The following is a 23,274-nucleotide window of genomic DNA, read 5'->3' as shown; positions in this document are numbered from 1 at the left end:
CGTTAGACGTAGAGGCAGGGGGGGCAGATTTTCCAATTTTTAGAAAATCCCATGCCAAACCACAATGTCCTGAAACCCCCTCAGACATTCAGATGAGTATCATATTCTGAGGTGTAAAATGCAAAGCAGCTCCAGCCTTCTGGGTCCTCCATCTGTAAAAATCTGAAGAAGCCCTTTCCATTTAGCCTGTACATTGGGCCCCACAACACACTCTCAGAGCTAAAAACATAATTTACAAGAACACAAAAAATGTATTATGTTTCTTCAGGTCTGGAGTTCAAATCCCAACCAAGCCATTTGAAGGACTCAGGCCTGTCACACTAATCATGACACATATTAAAAGTATTGTAGGGTAGAACTGCGTGCTGTTAAATAGCTAATCAGACATTAAAAATGATAATTAGATGGTAAAATGCTATTCTACTATGTCTACCATGATCACATAACTGAGCAAACACACTTTCTAACTTCTATTGAAAACAAATGTATTAAATAAAGGCAGATTAAACAAGGCTGTGAAAAATGTCAATATCCATGTCATGTGACAACATGACAAATGTGGTTACAACAAAACCACTAGACAATGACAGATGAAATGTCATTTCACTTTTGTAACATCTTTAAGTCAGTAAACAGTGATGCTGCTGCAGCCTTGAGGAGAATAAAGAATAGAATTGAATAAAATAGAATAGGCATGTATTGCCATTGATACATGACACACTAACATTTCTCATAATAATAAAATGTACTTATCTGTGTTGGTGGTGTGTGCTTCTGCCTCTCTTCTCCCGCTCTTCTCCCTAAAGGATGACAAAGGAGCAAAACAGTTAATAACATAATCAACAATTTAGAAACATAAGATTTATTGATCAGGGTAAAGCAGTCTCACATCAACCCTGTCAGGGAGAGGTGGTGTCAGAATAGGCCTGACAGCAGCTACCGCAGGCGGCAGCATCATTGGTGTGATACAATTGATCTGCCCCCTAGTGGTGAAATAACCAAAATACACAGCACCAACCTAAAAGAACTGTCAGAAGCTGTAGCCTCTGCAATACATATTTTTCCTATAGGTGCTACATAAAGTGAGCTGCAGTGTTTTAAATGGTATGAATGTATAATTACTGCACTGACTACATGACATGATGAACATTATATTCATATATTATTTTTAATATTCTTCAGGTCTCTGTGTGAGGCTCTGTGTGTCAAAATGATCTATGCTGACTAAACTTAGCTCTTAGCTAAACCTAGCTGTTACTCTGAGGACATGAAAAAAAAGCTAAAGAGTTAGCTTTTCAAAATCCATCATTTTTATGCTGTAATCCAGCACAAACAACAAACTAAGCTATTGTGTTAAAACAAGGTTAACCACACTGAGTCTCCATGCAGACAGGCAGAGTACTGAACTTTAGCATGGTCGCCATCTTGGCTCATTACTGTCAATGTTACAAAGAGAATCTGTCTGTCTCACCATCGCGGATGAACCCAGAGGTGATGAGGAACTTCTCCCGGCCAGAAGCCATCCCTCACTGCAGACGATGATGAAGATGATGACCTCTGGAAATCTCTGTCTTCAGCTCTCAGGTGAACAGCACTTGCTCTGGACTCTGGTCTGTAGCTCAGGTGTGGAAGAAAGTGTAAAAAGTGCGGCCTGCTACTTATAGGGACCCATCGTTCCATCACTATGGCGACAGGTTGTATTTTGATTATTTAAATAAAGCGCTTTACTTAAATATATTATGTTTAAATGCTAAGTAATTTAAATGATCAAGTGTCAATGTGTGTTTTTTTTAAATTGAGACATTTTAGTGAGAATTGTACGTTTTAAATAAAAAAGTGGTGTGGTGGAAGATAATGTTTAATGACTGTGTGTGTGTGTGTGTGTGTGTGTGAGAGAGAGAGAGAGAGAGAGAGAGAAAGAGTTTGTAGTAAGCAGCATGATGATAAACTTAAATAATTAACAATGACATTATCAGCATGTAAATTAAAACAACAATCAAGTAATAATAGTGATGATAATAATAATAATAACAATAATAACTAGAAAAAGCATTTCCTGAAGAAAACCAAGTTTGATTGCAGCAGTGAAGCATTGCTTTGAACTTTAAAAATATGAAAAAACACATCAGAATGCATATGAATAGAAGCTGAATGGCAGAACAAGAGCTGAATTACTCTGAACAAAAGCTGAAATTATTAAACAAGCTGAATCAGTCATAAAACAGCTGAATTAAGCTGAACAGGAGCTGGATAATTGCTTTGAATCGCAGGTGAATTGTCTGATGGAATAATAACTGAGGCTTAGAGAGACTAATTATTTTGATGTGGACATGTAGCAAACAGCTCCATAGCGATCCTTTGCCAGTGGTACATGGAGAGTTAAAATAATTACATCCAGCGGGGAGCAGCTCCGAGAGAGGTGCCAGTTCTCCTTCACGTATACGTTTCCGTCAGGAACATAAAGTCCAGTTTACGTGAGGTAAAGAAGCCGCTCAGGAGAAAGGTTTTGTTAGTGACGGACCTCACATTCAGCAGCACACTTTGTCTCAATAACAGTATGCAGGGATCTTCCTGATGATTGTATTGATGACATATAAACCCCAAAGAAGTGAATGCATCCTATTATATTAAGAAACGCAATGCTGCAGCCAGCCACCAGGGGGCGTGCCAGGCTCGTATTAAAATGACAAGAAATCAACGTGTAATTTTTTTTCCACATGTACGCACATATGCGAGGATATTCAGTACTGTACCTACAGTTACATACTGGGGTGGTTATGCCTCTTTTTGTGTCTTTCAGATTGAGAGTGCTGCTTCAGTAGATGTTCTGCAAGAATGTAACATGAGACACAGCACAATGTTACAGACAGCAGGTTGTCTGAGACACATGGCAGCCATGGAAGAAAAGCACAAAATCATGGCAGACTACCTCTGGCGGTATATATTACGGTACATGCTTTCAACTGGGCTGACATCACTTCCCCGTTCTGGGTTGGAACCATTGCCACAAATAGAGTTCCTGCATGAGTCTACATTCCTAATGGCAAATACTCGCTCAAGCTTGTAATTACCACTTCCAGATTCATACAGTGTGCAGATCTATGATTCTCACACCACAGTGTGATGGTATGTAGTAGAAACCCTCACATATAAACCATGTTTCCCCACCAAACAGAACTGATGAAGCTGCTTGGATGAGCAATATGTCCAAAAAAATGGAAAATAAGTAATTAAATCAGTACCTCAGGGGTCTGAGCCTGTTTTGTCCATAACCTCATCTATATGAAAATATAATTACTTCTTTTGACTTTAACCTACTTTACACTAGCCCAAATATATACAAAAATCACCAAGTCTGAATCTGAAAAAAACATTTTATTACAATAAAAAAACACAAACATATAAAGGTAAAATGGAAATATAGTAAAAGTACATGGGTATTTATTGGTAGTTTTTGGTCAACTGCAACTCATTAAAACAAACTATGTTTCAAATCATACAGAGGGCTACACCAGTATGTTGTATTCCTAATGTCCCAAATGAGCCAAATATAACATAAGAGGTAAAACTGAGATGTAATCAAAGTATATACAAATATTTCAACCTATATACAATGGAGCACAGTTTTTTTATTTATGCCAATCTGCAAAGCAGTTTCTGTCCACAATGAGACACAGAGCCACATCACAGGACTGGCACTTCCACGGAGTGACATTTCTAAATCTGATATCATTGCTTATTTTTACAACAAACAGGACACTGTGTTAGGGTTAGAGCAGGACTCTGTAGTGCCGGTGGTGGAGTGGAAAGCTTTGGAAAAGGGGACAACAGCAGCCACACACTGCGCAAATTGGTGATGGGACAGAGGAGAGTTCAGTGAGTACTCGGAGGAACAGGGCTGAGGTGGGTTTTAGTGATTTAACTTTCTTTTTTGTTCTTTAGTGCCACTATTTTTATTCTTATGTATGTTACCTTTTACCGCTTTGTGTTGTGGTAGTACATGCTGTGAATTAATCTAGCATAGTTTAAATCCGATATCTTCATCAACAGGACACTGACTCTATAGTTAAGTGAGGTGGCTCTTAAAAGAGCCGTTGTTGTTGTTTATGGAGCCGCAGACACTTTATGCTCTCTCTCCGCGGATGCGGCGGGCCAGCTGGATGTCTTTGGGCATGATGGTGACCCTCTTGGCGTGGATGGCGCACAGGTTTGTGTCCTCGAACAGGCCGACCAAGTAAGCCTCGCTGGCCTCCTGCAAAGCCATGACAGCGGAGCTCTGGAAGCGCAGATCGGTCTTGAAATCCTGAGCGATCTCTCTGACCAGGCGCTGGAAGGGCAGCTTGCGGATCAGCAGCTCAGTGGATTTCTGGTAGCGACGGATCTCTCTCAGAGCCACGGTGCCGGGCCTGTAACGGTGAGGCTTCTTGACACCGCCGGTGGCCGGGGCGCTCTTACGAGCAGCCTTGGTGGCCAGCTGCTTTCTGGGGGCTTTGCCTCCGGTGGATTTACGGGCGGTCTGCTTGGTTCTTGCCATTTCTTCTTTCTCTGAGCAACAGAAAAATGTAAAATGAGAGCGAAGACGCGCGCCTCTTAAAGTGTGGGACCGGCTGTGACGCTGCTTCACACCTCCGGATCCTGATTGGTCAGCGGCTCCTCGTGTCGATCAGCCCGCCTAGAGGAGCGGCCTCCCGCCTGAAGCTGCGCTGCTTATTGGGGAAAAGTCTGGTTCAAAACGCCCGCTGAAATGGAGAGCGGCCCCCTGCTGCCTCTCCGCTGAAACCAGTCCTCTGGTTGGCCTGTGAGGAAGCGTCTGCGCGCTCTGAGACATATAAAGGGGAGACTCAGCTTCCTCGGACAGTTTCTCTGAGTTAGCGCCAGAAAACACTATCTGAAAATGAGTGGACGTGGAAAGACCGGTGGCAAAGCCAGAGCTAAGGCCAAGACCCGCTCCTCCCGTGCAGGGCTGCAGTTTCCCGTGGGTCGTGTCCACAGGCTGCTGCGTAAAGGTAACTATGGAGAGCGTGTGGGTGCCGGCGCCCCCGTCTACCTGGCGGCTGTGCTGGAGTACCTGACCGCTGAGATCCTGGAGCTGGCTGGAAACGCTGCCCGCGACAACAAGAAGACCCGTATCATCCCCCGTCACCTGCAGCTGGCTGTTCGCAACGACGAGGAGCTCAACAAGCTGCTGGGCGGAGTGACCATCGCTCAGGGCGGCGTGCTGCCCAACATCCAGGCCGTGCTGCTGCCCAAGAAGACCGAGAAGCCCGTCAAAGCCAAGTAAAGCTGGAGACCCACAAACCCCCAAAGGCTCTTTTAAGAGCCACACACTCACATAAAGAGCTGATGTCCTGGATTTTTACTTTTCAGTTGTACCTATTTTTTATCAAACCCATATAAAACACAATCACAGCATTTAAACTACTATAGTTTTTAGTGTAGTTTATTATTTATTCATCAAGACAAACATGATGGTTATTGTAAAGTTATGTATTATATTGACATGTAGTTAAATCTACTAGCAATACATAACAGGCAGGTGTTGAATGATTAGTTGCAACATCCTCGGTTAACATGCAGAAGGTACCTGCTTTCTATAAACCTGAAAAATATTAAATCATTTTTCTATTTCAACTCGATGTCATTATGTATCCTGAATAGGCTTAAGAAATCTAAATATGTATAAAAAATACAAATTATTTATGTACACAGAAATAGACACTTTCTGCTGGGTATTTATACTTGATATTCTATCAATAAAGTCTCTACAGTAACAGAGCTGTGAGTAATGACGCAGTAACTTTACCCTGATTCAAAAAGTGACTGTCGGCAAATGTGTGTGCACTGTGTACACTTGATAGAAATGAGGATATCCTAAATAGGCTTACAAATATAACCCTCTACCCTTTACATTATACATATGGGAACAGTGGTGAATTACAATAACAGATCTAAATATCAATTGCTGGAATATGTAAGAATAAATATGTAGAATCTTTGACTAGAAATTATTTATGTACACTTTCTGCTGGGTATTTATACTTGATATTCAAATATTGCACATTGTGATTGATATTGATAAGGCATGTGTATGATAATGTTCTTTGTGGATGTTGTGGTGAACAATAACGGTCTTTGAGGAAAGTGCAAAACAAGTACTAATAAAACAGTGCTTACACACATTTAAAGAAAGGATGAGCTCTTTGTGGATGTTGTGGTGGCTCTTAAAAGAGCCTTTGTGTGTTTGCTGTGATCACAGCTCACTTCTTCTTGGGTGCTGCCTTCTTGGCTTTGGGCTTGGCTACCTTCTTTGCGGGGGCCTTCTTGGCTGCAGGGGCCTTTTTAGGAGCCACCTTCTTGGGACTCTTGGCGGCCTTCTTGGGGCTCTTGGCGGGTTTTTTGGGGCTCTTGGCGGCCTTCTTGGGGCTCTTGGCTACTTTCTTGGCTGCTGCGGGCTTCTTTGCCTTCTTGGGGGACTTCTTAGCAGCTGCTGGTTTCTTGGCTGCCGCCTTCTTGGCCGCTGCGGGCTTCTTAGCGGCTGCGGGCTTCTTGGCTTTAGGTGCGGCTTTCTTTGCGGGCTTCTTGGCCACAGCCTCAGCCTTCTTGTTCATTTTGAAGGAGCCGGAGGCCCCGGTCCCCTTGGTCTGGACCAGAGTCCCTTTAGCCACCAGGCTCTTAATGGCGATCTTGACGCGGGACTTGTTCTTCTCCACATCGTATCCTCCGGCAGCCAGAGCCTTCTTGAGGGCGGCTGCAGACACGCCGCTCCGCTCCTTGGAAGCGGCCACAGCTTTCACGATGAGCTCGCCGACGCTGGGGCCGGACTTCTTCGGCTTGGAGGCCTTCTTCTTGGGAGCTTTGGCCGGAGCGGCGGCTGGAGCGGCAGCTGGAACTTCTTCTGCCATGTTCAATCAGTCCGTAGTTACGATAACAAGGCGCCTGAGTGTAGTAACGATGAACTGAGCGCAGGAGGCGGTACTTGAACACAGCATGAGAACCGTGGAGACTCAACCCAAGCCTGCGCTCCTCCGTGCAGGCTGAATGTTTCCACTTGTGTTTTCTGTGCGTGGATAAAAGAGTAAAAATGAGTGTGTGAGCAGCGCTGCAGGATGACAGTGGAGGAGCTGATAGCGGACAGTGTCTCTTCATGTTCAGCTCATGTTCAGCTCTGAGGATCGCTGCACTTTGTTGCTGGAGCTTCCAAAGCTCAGAGAGTCAGCGCGCTACGCAGCGCCTTTTCCCTCTTCTTCCTCTCATAAATGGTCTCAGATGCATCAGAGCTCCATCAAAAGTTGTTTTCCAGCTGAAACACACGTTTGTTCAGAGACTCAGAGTAAAAAACAAACATCTGCTGACCGTCACTTTGCCACAAAATCACGTTGTTGTGCAGCATCAAACACACTGTGATGACGCTGCACAGACTTCTATCGGAGCTGTTCGCTGCTTCTCTCGCTGACCAGTCTAAATAAAGTCCATCACTGTTCTTTTAGTAGCACAGTTAATTATAATTTAAACAGGGGGGAAACATTTAAGTATGTTGAAACATATAAGAACTGTGAAATCTGAAACTCTCACAAACATTTATCATCAAGTAGCTCAGTATGAGTGGTAAACAAATTCAGGATAGTGAAACCTTAGTTACAGTATAAAACCTCTACTTCTGCAACAATATCAGCTCAAATAAGCTGATAATTAACAATAAGTCAGTTCAATAATTTACAAACTGTCAATTATTATTGATCCATCATAGATGTCAGATTGGACCCTACAGTACCGAGCGCCTTCTTGCCTTTTTGAATGACCTTCACCAGCACCTGGTTCCAGAGCAGGATCAGGAGGGAGACAACATGAGGATCTTTGTCATCACCTTGGACAATGTGGCTTTCCATCACTCTCAAGCCATCACAGCATGGTTTGAAGTCCACCCGAGACAGGTCCGTCTCTTCCATCCACCCTATTCACCTTTTCTCAACGCCATAGAGTGTTTTTCTGCGTGAAGGTGGAAAGTTTTTGACCATCAGCCACATGGCCAGACGTCACTCCTTGATGCCATGGACGCTGCCTGCAGGGATATTGCAGCCAAGCGGTTTATCCCAGGTGTATCGCCTTGGATGACATCAGATGTGATGTTGACGAAAACATGTGGCCTAACCCTGATCGTAGAGATAACATGTAGAGAATGTGGTGCTTTATTTTGAGCCACCCCCTTTCATCTTTGTGTGTATATTCAGAATGCTCTTTTATGTTTCATGAATATTTTGTATGCTCTTAAGCAATGAAACTTTTTCTGTTCCATCATAAACAATATTTGTACTGTGTGTAATAAAATTAAATATCGATAAATATCGATAGTATCGATATCAACGTTAGGATCAGTAATTACTCGATACTAGCGTGATGAGATCGATATTTCTGTGGAAGTTTCTCTTCTATATGTTCAGCAACTTTACTCGTATTTACTCGCGGTGCAAATAGCGCTCCTCTCTCACTCTGCTCAGTGCGCAGGCGCACTCCGCCCCTCCCCTTCCTTCTCCACTCTGCAGGAGCAGACGGAGCTCCTGATTGGCTGTGAAGTACAGCTAGCGTCCTGGAGACAGCAGAGAGGAAGAGGAGCGCTGTTTGGAGTTATTTCACAGCGACAGAAACTGCTATTTGTGAGGTGTGCAGGAAAGCGACCTGCCACTGTGGAAACACAACTCATTTATTAAAAAAGTGAAGGTTTAGACAGAGTAATCTGCAGCATGAATTAATGTCTGAGTGCAGTGATAAGATGTGATTTTAGCAGAACGACTTAACTGTCATCATAAATCACCAGCTGAAATAAATCTAGTTTTTCTTATATCTTATAATATAATAATGTGTTTCAATAATGTATTTCAGTATGGTTAGTATAATTATTAAGTGTAGAAGGACCTTTATTCTTCATATTTAGGCTACATGCATATAGGTGTTAGACTTAGGGGTGGGCGAATCGATCTAAATAGCGATAGTATCGATACCAACGTTAGGATCAGTAATTACTCGATACTAGCGTGATGAGATCGATATTTCTGTGGAAGTTTCTCTTCTATATGTTCAGCAACTTTACTCGTATTTACTCGCGGTGCAAATAGCGCTCCTCTCTCACTCTGCTCAGTGCGCAGGCGCACTCCGCCCCTCCCCTTCCTTCTCCACTCTGCAGGAGCAGACGGAGCTCCTGATTGGCTGTGAAGTACAGCTAGCGTCCTGGAGACAGCAGAGAGGAAGAGGAGCGCTGTTTGGAGTTATTTCACAGCGACAGAAACTGCTATTTGTGAGGTGTGCAGGAAAGCGACCTGCCACTGTGGAAACACAACTCATTTATTAAAAAAGTGAAGGTTTAGACAGAGTAATCTGCAGCATGAATTAATGTCTGAGTGCAGTGATAAGATGTGATTTTAGCAGAACGACTTAACTGTCATCATAAATCACCAGCTGAAATAAATCTAGTTTTTCTTATATCTTATAATATAATAATGTGTTTCAATAATGTATTTCAGTATGGTTAGTATAATTATTAAGTGTAGAAGGACCTTTATTCTTCATATTTAGGCTACATGCATATAGGTGTTAGACTTAGGGGTGGGCGAATCGATCTAAATAGCGATAGTATCGATACCAACGTTAGGATCAGTAATTACTCGATACTAGCGTGATGAGATCGATATTTCTGTGGAAGTTTCTCTTAATACCTTCAGCAACTTTACTCGTATTTACTCGCAGTGCAGACAGCGCTCCTCTCTCACTCTGCTAAAGCTGGATCCATACTCCGCGAGACAAAGAGCGGAGAACGCGCTCCACGGGTGGTAAGAGATACAAAAAAAAGGTCTTTTCCGCACTGAGGTACCATACTCCGCGAGACGCGTGTGTGCAGAACTCCTCATACGGCCCGCCCACTAAACTATAAGGAAAGACTTTACTGAGTTTTTTAACACACCACAAGGACTTGTGCCATGGCAAGAGGGCATTATACAGAGAGGGTGCCTGCAACAGCGTGAGATGTCCGGCGATGAGTTGTGAAAATGCGACATTAAAAGTAACAATAGCAAAGATTCAGTGTTTGTGCCTTTATGACCACATTTGCACATCTACTGTGTTCCAATGTGCCTGCGACACTTCAAACTGTCCGGTGATGAGCTGTGAAGATGCGACATTAAAAGTAACAATAGCAAAGATATACAGACATTGTTAACGAGCCTATTATGCCCGGGTATGTAGGAGTATATAGAATGGTAATAACAGTCACCATCTGGTATGTGTGAATGGCTGTCTGGAGTTATTGGTGACAAATCACCCTGACTTGCCTTTCTTTCTTTCTTTTATTGCTCATCATGCAAAACCGGTATGGTCTTATCTAAATCTGTTGAATCAGTGCTGTTTACACACCTACCTATATACCTGGAGAGGCTCTTGCGCTTCTCCACTTTCATCACGCCCACAATAAATTCCGACCAATCACAGCATGGTTGCCGCACAGCCTTGAAAGACAAAGTTCGGCCCGGACCCTGTGCACAGGAGTGCGGATCAGCGGGCGGTCAGAGACAAAAAATGACGTCATTTTGTGGGCGTAACGTCTGCAGGGGGGAAAAATGTCTTTGTCTCGCGGAGTATGGATCCAGCTTAAGTGCGCAGGCACACTCCGCCCCTCCCCCTCCTTCTCCACTCTGCCGGAGCAGACAGAGCTCCTGATTGGCTGTAAAGTACAGCTAGCATCATGGAGATGGCAGAGAGGAAGAGGAGCGCTGTTTGGAGTTATTTCACAGCGACAGACGAGAAGAAGAAACTGCTACTGTGAGGTGTGCAGGAAAGTGACCTGCCACTGTGGAAACACAACTCATTTACACAAACATAATGCAGCAGAGCCCAAAGACCTCGAGCTGCAGAGTAAACAGAGGGAGGAGGAAGAGGCAGATCCCCAAACACGAACCAGAGACAGTGGTCACTGACAAAGGCTTTACTGCAAAACACAGGTAGATGATTTAAAAAAGTGAAGGTTGAGTAATTGAGTAATCTGCAGCATGAATTAATGCTGTCTTTCTGAGTGCTGTGATAAGACATGGATCGTTATCACAAGGAGCATTGCTGACATGATTGTGAAGTTAAAATTTCAAACTTATACAGTTCTGCACTTTTGTTTGCAGCTTGATTTATTAACAAATGTTTCTTGTGTTTTATTATTCTGCCAATCACGATAATCTATTTAAAGGCAAAAAAAATTATTTATGATCATGAAATTTCAATGTAAAAGTATCGGTATCGGTGATACTGGCCCTGTATTTACTTGGTATCGGATCACCCTAGTTAATCAAATTATCTCCATTATGTTATCATGGCTGTCACAAGGGGCATCGCTGACAAGATTGTTATAATTTCATACAAGTTCTCCTCCATACAGTTCTGCTTCTGTTCTGTTTGCAGCTTGATTTACTTAACAAATATTTGTGTATTATTCTGCTAATCATAATCAACTAATTAAAGACAAAAAAAAAAATCATTGTATGATCATGAAATTTCTAAAGTAAAAGGATCAGTGATACCGGCCCGGTATTTACTTGGTATGGGATCGATACTGAAATTTTCAATATCGCCCACCCCTATGTGTCCTGTTGTATACATTGAAAAAAGTGATTTGCTTTTTACTGGAATGCTTTAGAAATTCAGCACAACGCCTAAACCTTCTACAAAGACTCGCTCTTTAGAAGAAGTGGGTGGCTCTTAGAAGAGCCGTTGGGTTTTTGTGCGAGCAGCAGCTGTTTACTTGGAGCTGGTGTACTTAGTGACGGCCTTGGTGCCCTCAGACACGGCGTGCTTAGCCAGCTCACCGGGCAGCAGCAGCCTGACGGCGGTCTGGATCTCCCTGGAAGTGATGGTAGAGCGCTTGTTGTAGTGAGCCAGACGAGAGGCCTCGGAGGCGATGCGCTCAAAGATGTCGTTCACAAAGGAGTTCATGATGCTCATGGCCTTGGAGGAGATGCCGGTATCAGGGTGCACCTGCTTCAACACTTTGTACACGTAGATAGCGTAGCTCTCCTTCCTGGTCTTTCTCTTCTTCTTGCCTCCTTTGCCGGCGGTCTTGGTCACGGCTTTCTTGGAGCCCTTCTTGGGCGCAGACTTTGCGGGTTCAGGCATATTGAGTCTTCGACACTTCTCAGCAACGAATCACTCTCATGGCTCACAGCGACTCCTCTTATACAGGCTGCATGCAAACACCATTGTGCAGTTCCTTGTCTGTGATTGGCTGAGCTTCTCAGCTGATTACGGGTGGAAGGTTCCGCATGGTTTGGCATGGAAGCGGTTAAAATTGGTGCGCACACTGTATATGGAAAGAAAAGGCGGGCTGTGCCTGCAACACTGTATCACTGCTGCACTAGTTGTTATATCTTGTAGAATGTGGTGCGTTGTGTTTTCTATAAACATGCTGTTACTGACAGGAGAGCAGCAGATTCTTCTTCTTCCCCCTCTCACCTCTGCTGTCTTTCCATGCTCTTTAAAACAGCCGTTATAACCACATATATAAGAAACCTCAGTGACTTCAGAAACATTTGGTTCATTTCTATGAACAATGTTGCTTCTCATTTTCATGATGATCGTGTCCAGTCTGGTTTCTGGCCCAGCTTTATTACAACTTAACTCAAACTCAAGTAAGTAAATCCCTCCCTAACGTTGAATTAAATTGTTATATGGCCATTTAAGAGCTAATGACAAACAACAAAAGTTGAACTACATTACTGCACTCATTTTCACTAATCCTGTAATAAGAAATCAGAAATACTTTATTGATCTGCTTGTATTCCAGGTGCTCCATACTCAAAACAGGTTAGACATAAAATAAGGTAAAATAGTAAGAGTAGAGTAAAATAATACCTAATAAAATCGATCGAAAAAACGATAATGAACATTCAAGTAATCTCTGGTCTCATATCTCATATATAATACTGTAAATAACTATTAACCTGAATACTGTGTGCAGTAAAAGCGGACAGTGACTACAATAAATCCAATATGGATATAATTAACAAGACAGTCTGATCTTCTGTCTGACACTGTTGTCAGGGAATCCAGCTCCACCCCCACAACAACACCGGCCCTTCTGATCAGTTTATCGAGTCTGTTTGTGTCCACTGCTTTCAGTCTGCTGCTGATGTTAAACGACCAGAGCCATCTCCTTTATGTTTTATCATAATTCATGTTGTTGTGTACATACAAAGCTGATCATGCATTTATTGTGAGTCTACACTAAACGTACCAAACTAATTGTAGAACTCAGCTCTTCATTGATAGTGTGTGTGGTCCTTAAAAGGACCTTTGTTTTGTGTTGTTGGATCTGTCAGTTTAACCGCCGAAGCCGTACAGAGTGCGTCCCTGCCTCTTCAGAGCATACACCACATCCATGGCGGTCACAGTCTTTCTCTTGGCGTGCTCGGTGTAGGTGACGGCATCACGGATCACATTCTCCAGGAAGACCTTCAACACACCGCGGGTCTCCTCGTAGATCAGACCAGAGATACGCTTCACTCCACCACGGCGAGCCAGACGGCGGATAGCGGGCTTGGTGATTCCCTGGATGTTATCACGGAGAACTTTACGGTGACGCTTGGCGCCTCCTTTACCGAGTCCTTTTCCTCCTTTGCCTCGTCCACTCATGTTTGCTGGGTGAAATACTCACTGAATGTGAAGAGCTCAAGGTTCACAAGTATTTATTTCTTGCCTGAGGACGTGGTAGAAGACAGAGGCGGGCCTAACCTTTCTCTGTGTGTTTTTTTTTGACCAGCGCCCCCTTCTGGACAACAGCTGGAAACACATATTGCCTGAAGTTCTACACAGAACCATCACACTGTTTTTTTAGATTAATGCACGCAGAACATTCCAACAAACATCACAAACCACTTGATGCAGAAAGGGTGCACATTTTACGCACTTGGACACACTGATCAATAATCGTAATGAAGGTGAATTCCTGCTCTTCTATGTTCTTGCTTCCCTGTGTGATAAAAATGTCAATTTCACAGAATGTTCTAAACGATATAAATAAAATTGGAAAAATTATGCAGTTGTGTTTTCAGAGGATGGGGAGGCCTAAGAAGGAGCAGCCTCTCACAGATGGTCTTGGCGGTCTGTTTGTATCTGTCTAGCTGATAAGCCATCACTTCTACGGGAACGAAGTTTGGGAACGAAGAAGACGTTTGCATTTCGTTTGAACTCCCGGAGCAGAAGGCATCAGTCGTGTAGCACTGATGACCACCTGAACGTTTTAAAAGCTGATCTCCTCGGGCAGGTGTAACACCTGGTTTTCTGTGAACACGTGCAGTGAGGAAGTAGTCCAGCTTCTCCAGACCTCCCAGAGTGTCCTTCAGCTCTTCATGTACTGCTTAAAGGCCTGACCTTTGTCCTCATTTATTCATATATATATATATATATATATATATATATATATATATATATATATATATATATATATATATATATATATGTGTGTGTCTCTTCACCTGGTACCTTGGGATGGGCTGTGTGGGGGTTGGGCTCTGGACAGAAGGTGCAGTGTCTGTGTTTCTCAGTTGAGTGGCGTTAGACGTAGAGGCAGGGGGGGCAGATTTTCCAATTTTTAGAAAATCCCATGCCAAACCACAATGTCCTGAAACCCCCTCAGACATTCAGATGAGTATCATATTCTGAGGTGTAAAATGCAAAGCAGCTCCAGCCTTCTGGGTCCTCCATCTGTAAAAATCTGAAGAAGCCCTTTCCATTTAGCCTGTACATTGGGCCCCACAACACACTCTCAGAGCTAAAAACATAATTTACAAGAACACAAAAAATGTATTATGTTTCTTCAGGTCTGGAGTTCAAATCCCAACCAAGCCATTTGAAGGACTCAGGCCTGTCACACTAATCATGACACATATTAAAAGTATTGTAGGGTAGAACTGCGTGCTGTTAAATAGCTAATCAGACATTAAAAATGATAATTAGATGGTAAAATGCTATTCTACTATGTCTACCATGATCACATAACTGAGCAAACACACTTTCTAACTTCTATTGAAAACAAATGTATTAAATAAAGGCAGATTAAACAAGGCTGTGAAAAATGTCAATATCCATGTCATGTGACAACATGACAAATGTGGTTACAACAAAACCACTAGACAATGACAGATGAAATGTCATTTCACTTTTGTAACATCTTTAAGTCAGTAAACAGTGATGCTGCTGCAGCCTTGAGGAGAATAAAGAATAGAATTGAATAAAATAGAATAGGCATGTATTGCCATTGATACATGACACACTAACATTTCTCATAATAATAAAATGTACTTATCTGTGTTGGTGGTGTGTGCTTCTGCCTCTCTTCTCCCGCTCTTCTCCCTAAAGGATGACAAAGGAGCAAAACAGTTAATAACATAATCAACAATGTAGAAACATAAGATTTATTGATCAGGGTAAAGCAGTCTCACATCAACCCTGTCAGGGAGAGGTGGTGTCAGAATAGGCCTGACAGCAGCTACCGCAGGCGGCAGCATCATTGGTGTGATACAATTGATCTGCCCCCTAGTGGTGAAATAACCAAAATACACAGCACCAACCTAAAAGAACTGTCAGAAGCTGTAGCCTCTGCAATACATATTTTTCCTATAGGTGCTACATAAAGTGAGCTGCAGTGTTTTAAATGGTATGAATGTATAATTACTGCACTGACTACATGACATGATGAACATTATATTCATATATTATTTTTAATATTCTTCAGGTCTCTGTGTGAGGCTCTGTGTGTCAAAATGATCTATGCTGACTAAACTTAGCTCTTAGCTAAACCTAGCTGTTACTCTGAGGACATGAAAAAAAAGCTAAAGAGTTAGCTTTTCAAATCCATCATTTTTATGCTGTAATCCAGCACAAACAACAAACTAAGCTATTGTGTTAAAACCAGGTTAACCACACTGAGTCTCCATGCAGACAGGCAGAGTACTGAACTTTAGCATGGTCGCCATCTTGGCTCATTACTGTCAATGTTACAAAGAGAATCTGTCTGTCTCACCATCGCGGATGAACCCAGAGGTGATGAGGAACTTCTCCCGGCCAGAAGCCATCCCTCACTGCAGACGATGATGAAGATGATGACCTCTGGAAATCTCTGTCTTCAGCTCTCAGGTGAACAGCACTTGCTCTGGACTCTGGTCTGTAGCTCAGGTGTGGAAGAAAGTGTAAAAAGTGCGGCCTGCTACTTATAGGGACCCATCGTTCCATCACTATGGCGACAGGTTGTATTTTGATTATTTAAATAAAGCGCTTTACTTAAATATATTATGTTTAAATGCTAAGTAATTTAAATGATCAAGTGTCAATGTGTGTTTTTTTTAAATTGAGACATTTTAGTGAGAATTGTACGTTTTAAATAAAAAAGTGGTGTGGTGGAAGATAATGTTTAATGACTGTGTGTGTGTGTGTGTGTGTGTGTGTGTGTGTGTGAGAGAGAGAGAGAGAGAGAGAGAGAGAGAGAAAGAGTTTGTAGTAAGCAGCATGATGATAAACTTAAATAATTAACAATGACATTATCAGCATGTAAATTAAAACAACAATCAAGTAATAATAGTGATGATAATAATAATAATAACAATAATAACTAGAAAAAGCATTTCCTGAAGAAAACCAAGTTTGATTGCAGCAGCTGCAAGCAGCTTTGAACTTTAAAAATATGAAAAAACACATCAGAATGCATATGAATAGAAGCTGAATGGCAGAACAAGAGCTGAATTACTCTGAACAAAAGCTGAAATTATTAAACAAGCTGAATCAGTCATAAAACAGCTGAATTAAGCTGAACAGGAGCTGGATAATTGCTTTGAATCGCAGGTGAATTGTCTGATGGAATAATAACTGAGGCTTAGAGAGACTAATTATTTTGATGTGGACATGTAGCAAACAGCTCCATAGCGATCCTTTGCCAGTGGTACATGGAGAGTTAAAATAATTACATCCAGCGGGGAGCAGCTCCGAGAGAGGTGCCAGTTCTCCTTCACGTATACGTTTCTGTCAGGAACATAAAGTCCAGTTTACGTGAGGTAAAGAAGCCGCTCAGGAGAAAGGTTTTGTTAGTGACGGACCTCACATTCAGCAGCACTCTTTGTCTCAATAACAGTATGCAGGGATCTTCCTGATGATTGTATTGATGACATATAAACCCCAAAGAAGTGAATGCATCCTATTATATTAAGAAACGCAATGCTGCAGCCAGCCACCAGGGGGCGTGCCAGGCTCGTATTAAAATGACAAGAAATCAATGTGTAATTTTTTTTCCACATGTACGCACATATGCGAGGATATTCAGTACTGTACCTACAGTTACATACTGGGGTGGTTATGCCTCTTTTTGTGTCTTTCAGATTGAGAGTGCTGCTTCAGTAGATGTTCTGCAAGAATGTAACATGAGACACAGCACAATGTTACAGACAGCAGGTTGTCTGAGACACATGGCAGCCATGGAAGAAAAGCACAAAATCATGGCAGACTACCTCTGGCGGTATATATTACGGTACATGCTTTCAACTGGGCTGACATCACTTCCCCGTTCTGGGTTGGAACCATTGCCACAAATAGAGTTCCTGCATGAGTCTACATTCCTAATGGCAAATACTCGCTCAAGCTTGTAATTACCACTTCCAGATTCATACAGTGTGCAGATCTATGATTCTCACACCACAGTGTGATGGTATGTAGTAGAAACCCTCACATATAAACCATGTTTCCCCACCAAACAGAACTGATGAAGCTGCTTGGATGAGCAATATGTCCAAAAAAATGGAAAATAAGTAATTAAATCAGTACCTCAGGGGTCTGAGCCTGTTTTGTCCATAACCTCATCTATATGAAAATATAATTACTTCTTTTGACTTTAACCTACTTTACACTAGCCCAAATATATACAAAAATCACCAAGTCTGAATCTGAAAAAAACATTTTATTACAATAAAAAAACACAAACATATAAAGGTAAAATGGAAATATAGTAAAAGTACATGGGTATTTATTGGTAGTTTTTGGTCAACTGCAACTCATTAAAACAAACTATGTTTCAAATCATACAGAGGGCTACACCAGTATGTTGTATTCCTAATGTCCCAAATGAGCCAAATATAACATAAGAGGTAAAACTGAGATGTAATCAAAGTATATACAAATATTTCAACCTATATACAATGGAGCACAGTTTTTTTATTTATGCCAATCTGCAAAGCAGTTTCTGTCCACAATGAGACACAGAGCCACATCACAGGACTGGCACTTCCACGGAGTGACATTTCTAAATCTGATATCATTGCTTATTTTTACAACAAACAGGACACTGTGTTAGGGTTAGAGCAGGACTCTGTAGTGCCGGTGGTGGAGTGGAAAGCTTTGGAAAAGGGGACAACAGCAGCCACACACTGCGCAAATTGGTGATGGGACAGAGGAGAGTTCAGTGAGTACTCGGAGGAACAGGGCTGAGGTGGGTTTTAGTGATTTAACTTTCTTTTTTGTTCTTTAGTGCCACTATTTTTATTCTTATGTATGTTACCTTTTACCGCTTTGTGTTGTGGTAGTACATGCTGTGAATTAATCTAGCATAGTTTAAATCCGATATCTTCATCAACAGGACACTGACTCTATAGTTAAGTGAGGTGGCTCTTAAAAGAGCCGTTGTTGTTGTTTATGGAGCCGCAGACACTTTATGCTCTCTCTCCGCGGATGCGGCGGGCCAGCTGGATGTCTTTGGGCATGATGGTGACCCTCTTGGCGTGGATGGCGCACAGGTTTGTGTCCTCGAACAGGCCGACCAAGTAAGCCTCGCTGGCCTCCTGCAAAGCCATGACAGCGGAGCTCTGGAAGCGCAGATCGGTCTTGAAATCCTGAGCGATCTCTCTGACCAGGCGCTGGAAGGGCAGCTTGCGGATCAGCAGCTCAGTGGATTTCTGGTAGCGACGGATCTCTCTCAGAGCCACGGTGCCGGGCCTGTAACGGTGAGGCTTCTTGACACCGCCGGTGGCCGGGGCGCTCTTACGAGCAGCCTTGGTGGCCAGCTGCTTTCTGGGGGCTTTGCCTCCGGTGGATTTACGGGCGGTCTGCTTGGTTCTTGCCATTTCTTCTTTCTCTGAGCAACAGAAAAATGTAAAATGAGAGCGAAGACGCGCGCCTCTTAAAGTGTGGGACCGGCTGTGACGCTGCTTCACACCTCCGGATCCTGATTGGTCAGCGGCTCCTCGTGTCGATCAGCCCGCCTAGAGGAGCGGCCTCCCGCCTGAAGCTGCGCTGCTTATTGGGGAAAAGTCTGGTTCAAAACGCCCGCTGAAATGGAGAGCGGCCCCCTGCTGCCTCTCCGCTGAAAACCAGTCCTCTGGTTGGCCTGTGAGGAAGCGTCTGCGCGCTCTGAGACATATAAAGGGGAGACTCAGCTTCCTCGGACAGTTTCTCTGAGTTAACGCCAGAAAACACTATCTGAAAATGAGTGGACGTGGAAAGACCGGTGGCAAAGCCAGAGCTAAGGCCAAGACCCGCTCCTCCCGTGCAGGGCTGCAGTTTCCCGTGGGTCGTGTCCACAGGCTGCTGCGTAAAGGTAACTATGGAGAGCGTGTGGGTGCCGGCGCCCCCGTCTACCTGGCGGCTGTGCTGGAGTACCTGACCGCTGAGATCCTGGAGCTGGCTGGAAACGCTGCCCGCGACAACAAGAAGACCCGTATCATCCCCCGTCACCTGCAGCTGGCTGTTCGCAACGACGAGGAGCTCAACAAGCTGCTGGGCGGAGTGACCATCGCTCAGGGCGGCGTGCTGCCCAACATCCAGGCCGTGCTGCTGCCCAAGAAGACCGAGAAGCCCGTCAAAGCCAAGTAAAGCTGGACACTCACAAACCCCCAAAGGCTCTTTTAAGAGCCACACACTCACATAAAGAGCTGATGTCCTGGATTTTTACTTTTCAGTTGTACCTATTTTTTATCAAACCCATATAAAACACAATCACAGCATTTAAACTACTATAGTTTTTAGTGTAGTTTATTATTTATTCATCAAGACAAACATGATGGTTATTGTAAAGTTATGTATTATATTGACATGTAGTTAAATCTACTAGCAATACATAACAGGCAGGTGTTGAATGATTAGTTGCAACATCCTCGGTTAACATGCAGAAGGTACCTGCTTTCTATAAACCTGAAAAATATTAAATCATTTTTCTATTTCAACTCGATGTCATTATGTATCCTGAATAGGCTTAAGAAATCTAAATATGTATAAAAAAATACTAATTATTTATGTACACAGAAATAGACACTTTCTGCTGGGTATTTATACTTGATATTCTATCAATAAAGTCTCTACAGTAACAGAGCTGTGAGTAATGACGCAGTAACTTTACCCTGATTCAAAAAGTGACTGTCGGCAAATGTGTGTGCACTGTGTACACTTGATAGAAATGAGGATATCCTAAATAGGCTTACAAATATAACCCTCTACCCTTTACATTATACATATGGGAACAGTGGTGAATTACAATAACAGATCTAAATATCAATTGCTGGAATATGTAGAATAAATATGTAAATAAGTAGTATCTTTGACTAGAAATTATTTATGTACACTTTCTGCTGGGTATTTATACTTGATATTCAAATATTGCACATTGTGATTGATATTGATAAGGCATGTGTATGATAATGTTCTTTGTGGATGTTGTGGTGAACAATAACGGTCTTTGAGGAAAGTGCAAAACAAGTACTAATAAAACAGTGCTTACACACATTTAAAGAAAGGATGAGCTCTTTGTGGATGTTGTGGTGGCTCTTAAAAGAGCCTTTGTGTGTTTGCTGTGATCACAGCTCACTTCTTCTTGGGTGCTGCCTTCTTGGCTTTGGGCTTGGCTACCTTCTTTGCGGGGGCCTTCTTGGCTGCAGGGGCCTTTTTAGGAGCCACCTTCTTGGGACTCTTGGCGGGTTTTTTGGGGCTCTTGGCGGCCTTCTTGGGGCTCTTGGCGGGTTTTTTGGGGCTCTTGGCGGCCTTCTTGGGGCTCTTGGCTACTTTCTTGGCTGCTGCGGGCTTCTTTGCCTTCTTGGGGACTTCTTAGCAGCTGCTGGTTTCTTGGCTGCCGCCTTCTTGGCCGCTGCGGGCTTCTTAGCGGCTGCGGGCTTCTTGGCTTTAGGTGCGGCTTTCTTTGCGGGCTTCTTGGCCACAGCCTCAGCCTTCTTGTTCATTTTGAAGGAGCCGGAGGCCCCGGTCCCCTTGGTCTGGACCAGAGTCCCTTAGCCACCAGGCTCTTAATGGCGATCTTGACGCGGGACTTGTTCTTCTCCACATCGTATCCTCCGGCAGCCAGAGCCTTCTTGAGGGCGGCTGCAGACACGCCGCTCCGCTCCTTGGAAGCGGCCACAGCTTTCACGATGAGCTCGCCGACGCTGGGGCCGGACTTCTTCGGCTTGGAGGCCTTCTTCTTGGGAGCTTTGGCCGGGAGCGGCGGCTGGAGCGGCAGCTGGAACTTCTTCTGCCATGTTCAATCAGTCCGTAGTTACGATAACAAGGCGCCTGAGTGTAGTAACGATGAACTGAGCGCAGGAGGCGGTACTTGAACACAGCATGAGAACCGTGGAGACTCAACCCAAGCCTGCGCTCCTCCGTGCAGGCTTGAATGTTTCCACTTGTGTTTTCTGTGCGTGGATAAAAGAGTAAAATGAGTGTGTGAGCAGCGCTGCAGGATGACAGTGGAGGAGCTGATAGCGGACAGTGTCTCTTCATGTTCAGCTCATGTTCAGCTCTGAGGATCGCTGCACTTTGTTGCTGTAGCTTCCAAAGCTCAGAGAGTCAGCGCGCTACGCAGCGCTTTTCCCTCTTCTTCCTCTCATAAATGGTCTCAGATGCATCAGAGCTCCATCAAAAGTTGTTTCCAGCTGAAACACACGTTTGTTCAGAGACTAAGAGGAAAAACAAACATCTGCTGACCGTGCACTTTGCCACAAAATCACGTGTTGTGCAGCATCAAACACACTGTGCTGACGCTGCACAGACTTCTATCGGAGCTGTTCGCTGCTTCTCTCGCTGACCAGTCTAAATAAAGTCCATCACTGTTCTTTTAGTAGCACAGTTAATTATAATTTTAAACAGGGGGGAAACATTTAAGTATGTTGAAACATATAAGAACTGTGAAATCTGAAACTCTCACAAACATTTATCATCAAGTAGCTCCAGTATGAGTGGTAAACAAATTCAGGATAGTGAAACCTTAGTTACAGTATAAAACCTCTACTTCTGCAACAATATCAGCTCAATAAGCTGATAATTAACAATAAGTCAGTTCAATAATTTACAAACTGTCAATTATTATTGATCCATCATAGATGTCAGATTGGACCCTACAGTACCGAGCGCCTTCTTGCCTTTTGAATGACCTTCACCAGCACCTGGTTCCAGAGCCAGGATCAGGAGGGAGACAACATGAGGTCTTTGTCATCCACCTTGGACAATGTGGCTTTCCATCACTCTCAAGCCCATCACAGCATGGTTTGAAGTCCACCCGAGACAGGTTCCGTCTCTTCCATCCACCCTATTCACCTTTTTCTCAACGCCATAGAGTGTTTTTCCTGCGTGAAGGTGGAAAGTTTTGACCATCAGCCACATCCAGACGTCACTCCTTGATGCCATGGACGACTGCTGCAGGATATTGCAGCCAGCGGTTTATTCACAGGTGTATCGCCTTGGATGGACATCAGATGTGATGTTGACGAAAACATGTGGCCTAACCCTGATCGTAGAGATAACATGTAGAGAATGTGGTGCTTTATTTTGAGCCACCCCCTTTCATCTTTGTGTGTATATTCAGAATGCTCTTTTATGTTTCATGAATATTTTGTATGCTCTTAAGCAATGAAACTTTTTCTGTTCCATCATAACAATATTGTACTGTGTGTAATAAAATTAAATATCGATAAATATCGATAGTATCGATATCAACGTTAGGATCAGTAATTACTCGATACTAGCGTGATGAGATCGATATTTCTGTGGAAGTTTCTCTTCTATATGTTCAGCAACTTTACTCGTATTTACTCGCGGTGCAAATAGCGTCCTCTCTCACTCTGCTCAGTGCGCAGGCGCACTCCGCCCCTCCCCTTCCTTCTCCACTCTGCAGGAGCAGACGGAGCTCCTGATTGGCTGTGAAGTACAGCTAGCGTCCTGGAGACAGCAGAGAGGAAGAGGAGCGCTGTTTGGAGTTATTTCACAGCGACAGAAACTGCTATTTGTGAG

At 43.4% G+C, this 23,274-nt stretch overlaps 6 protein-coding genes and 2 pseudogenes across 6 annotated transcripts; 2 read left to right on the top strand and 6 right to left on the bottom strand.

Annotated features, from left to right (window-relative positions):
* Positions 1–4,035: 4,035 nt before the first annotated feature.
* Positions 4,036–4,539, bottom strand: LOC114440598 (histone H3). The gene has a single exon (XM_028413102.1). The coding sequence runs from the start codon at positions 4,532–4,534 to the stop codon at positions 4,124–4,126; it is 411 nt and encodes a 136-aa protein (XP_028268903.1). The 5' UTR covers positions 4,535–4,539; the 3' UTR covers positions 4,036–4,123.
* A 339-nt stretch (positions 4,540–4,878) lies between these two features.
* Positions 4,879–5,404, top strand: LOC114440600 (histone H2A). Its single transcript, XM_028413103.1, has one exon. It carries the CDS (start codon positions 4,895–4,897, stop codon positions 5,279–5,281), a length of 387 nt encoding a protein of 128 aa, XP_028268904.1. The 5' UTR covers positions 4,879–4,894; the 3' UTR covers positions 5,282–5,404.
* Positions 5,405–5,796: 392 nt separating this feature from the next.
* LOC114440597 (histone H1-like) lies at positions 5,797–6,931 on the bottom strand. The gene has a single exon (XM_028413101.1). It carries the CDS (start codon positions 6,900–6,902, stop codon positions 6,258–6,260), a length of 645 nt encoding a protein of 214 aa, XP_028268902.1. The 5' UTR covers positions 6,903–6,931; the 3' UTR covers positions 5,797–6,257.
* A 4,629-nt stretch (positions 6,932–11,560) lies between these two features.
* Positions 11,561–12,152, bottom strand: LOC114440603 (histone H2B 1/2). The gene has a single exon (XM_028413105.1). The coding sequence runs from the start codon at positions 12,142–12,144 to the stop codon at positions 11,770–11,772; it is 375 nt and encodes a 124-aa protein (XP_028268906.1). The 5' UTR covers positions 12,145–12,152; the 3' UTR covers positions 11,561–11,769.
* Positions 12,153–13,104: 952 nt separating this feature from the next.
* LOC114440604 (histone H4) lies at positions 13,105–13,672 on the bottom strand. Its single transcript, XM_028413106.1, has one exon. The coding sequence runs from the start codon at positions 13,657–13,659 to the stop codon at positions 13,348–13,350; it is 312 nt and encodes a 103-aa protein (XP_028268907.1). The 5' UTR covers positions 13,660–13,672; the 3' UTR covers positions 13,105–13,347.
* Positions 13,673–18,628: 4,956 nt separating this feature from the next.
* Positions 18,629–23,274, bottom strand: part of LOC114439944 (translation initiation factor IF-2-like) — a 7,483-nt pseudogene continuing 2,837 nt past the window's right edge.
* On the top strand, positions 19,473–19,907 carry LOC114440602 (histone H2A). Its single transcript, XM_028413104.1, has one exon. The coding sequence runs from the start codon at positions 19,489–19,491 to the stop codon at positions 19,873–19,875; it is 387 nt and encodes a 128-aa protein (XP_028268905.1). The 5' UTR covers positions 19,473–19,488; the 3' UTR covers positions 19,876–19,907.
* LOC114440595 (histone H1-like) lies at positions 20,308–21,524 on the bottom strand (annotated as a pseudogene).

The sequence above is a fragment of the Parambassis ranga genome, chromosome 8, assembly GCF_900634625.1.
Source record: "Parambassis ranga chromosome 8, fParRan2.1, whole genome shotgun sequence".
NCBI lineage: Eukaryota > Metazoa > Chordata > Actinopteri > Ambassidae > Parambassis > Parambassis ranga.
Note: the sequence above shows the minus strand (reverse complement) of the source record. Positions and strands in the feature narration are given on the sequence as shown.

Coding starts and splice junctions, on each gene's coding strand:
- LOC114440598 (XM_028413102.1), bottom strand. CDS start 4,534: ATGGCAAGAACCAAGCAGACCGCCCGTAAATCCACCGGAGGCAAAGCC.
- LOC114440600 (XM_028413103.1), top strand. CDS start 4,895: ATGAGTGGACGTGGAAAGACCGGTGGCAAAGCCAGAGCTAAGGCCAAG.
- LOC114440597 (XM_028413101.1), bottom strand. CDS start 6,902: ATGGCAGAAGAAGTTCCAGCTGCCGCTCCAGCCGCCGCTCCGGCCAAA.
- LOC114440603 (XM_028413105.1), bottom strand. CDS start 12,144: ATGCCTGAACCCGCAAAGTCTGCGCCCAAGAAGGGCTCCAAGAAAGCC.
- LOC114440604 (XM_028413106.1), bottom strand. CDS start 13,659: ATGAGTGGACGAGGCAAAGGAGGAAAAGGACTCGGTAAAGGAGGCGCC.
- LOC114440602 (XM_028413104.1), top strand. CDS start 19,489: ATGAGTGGACGTGGAAAGACCGGTGGCAAAGCCAGAGCTAAGGCCAAG.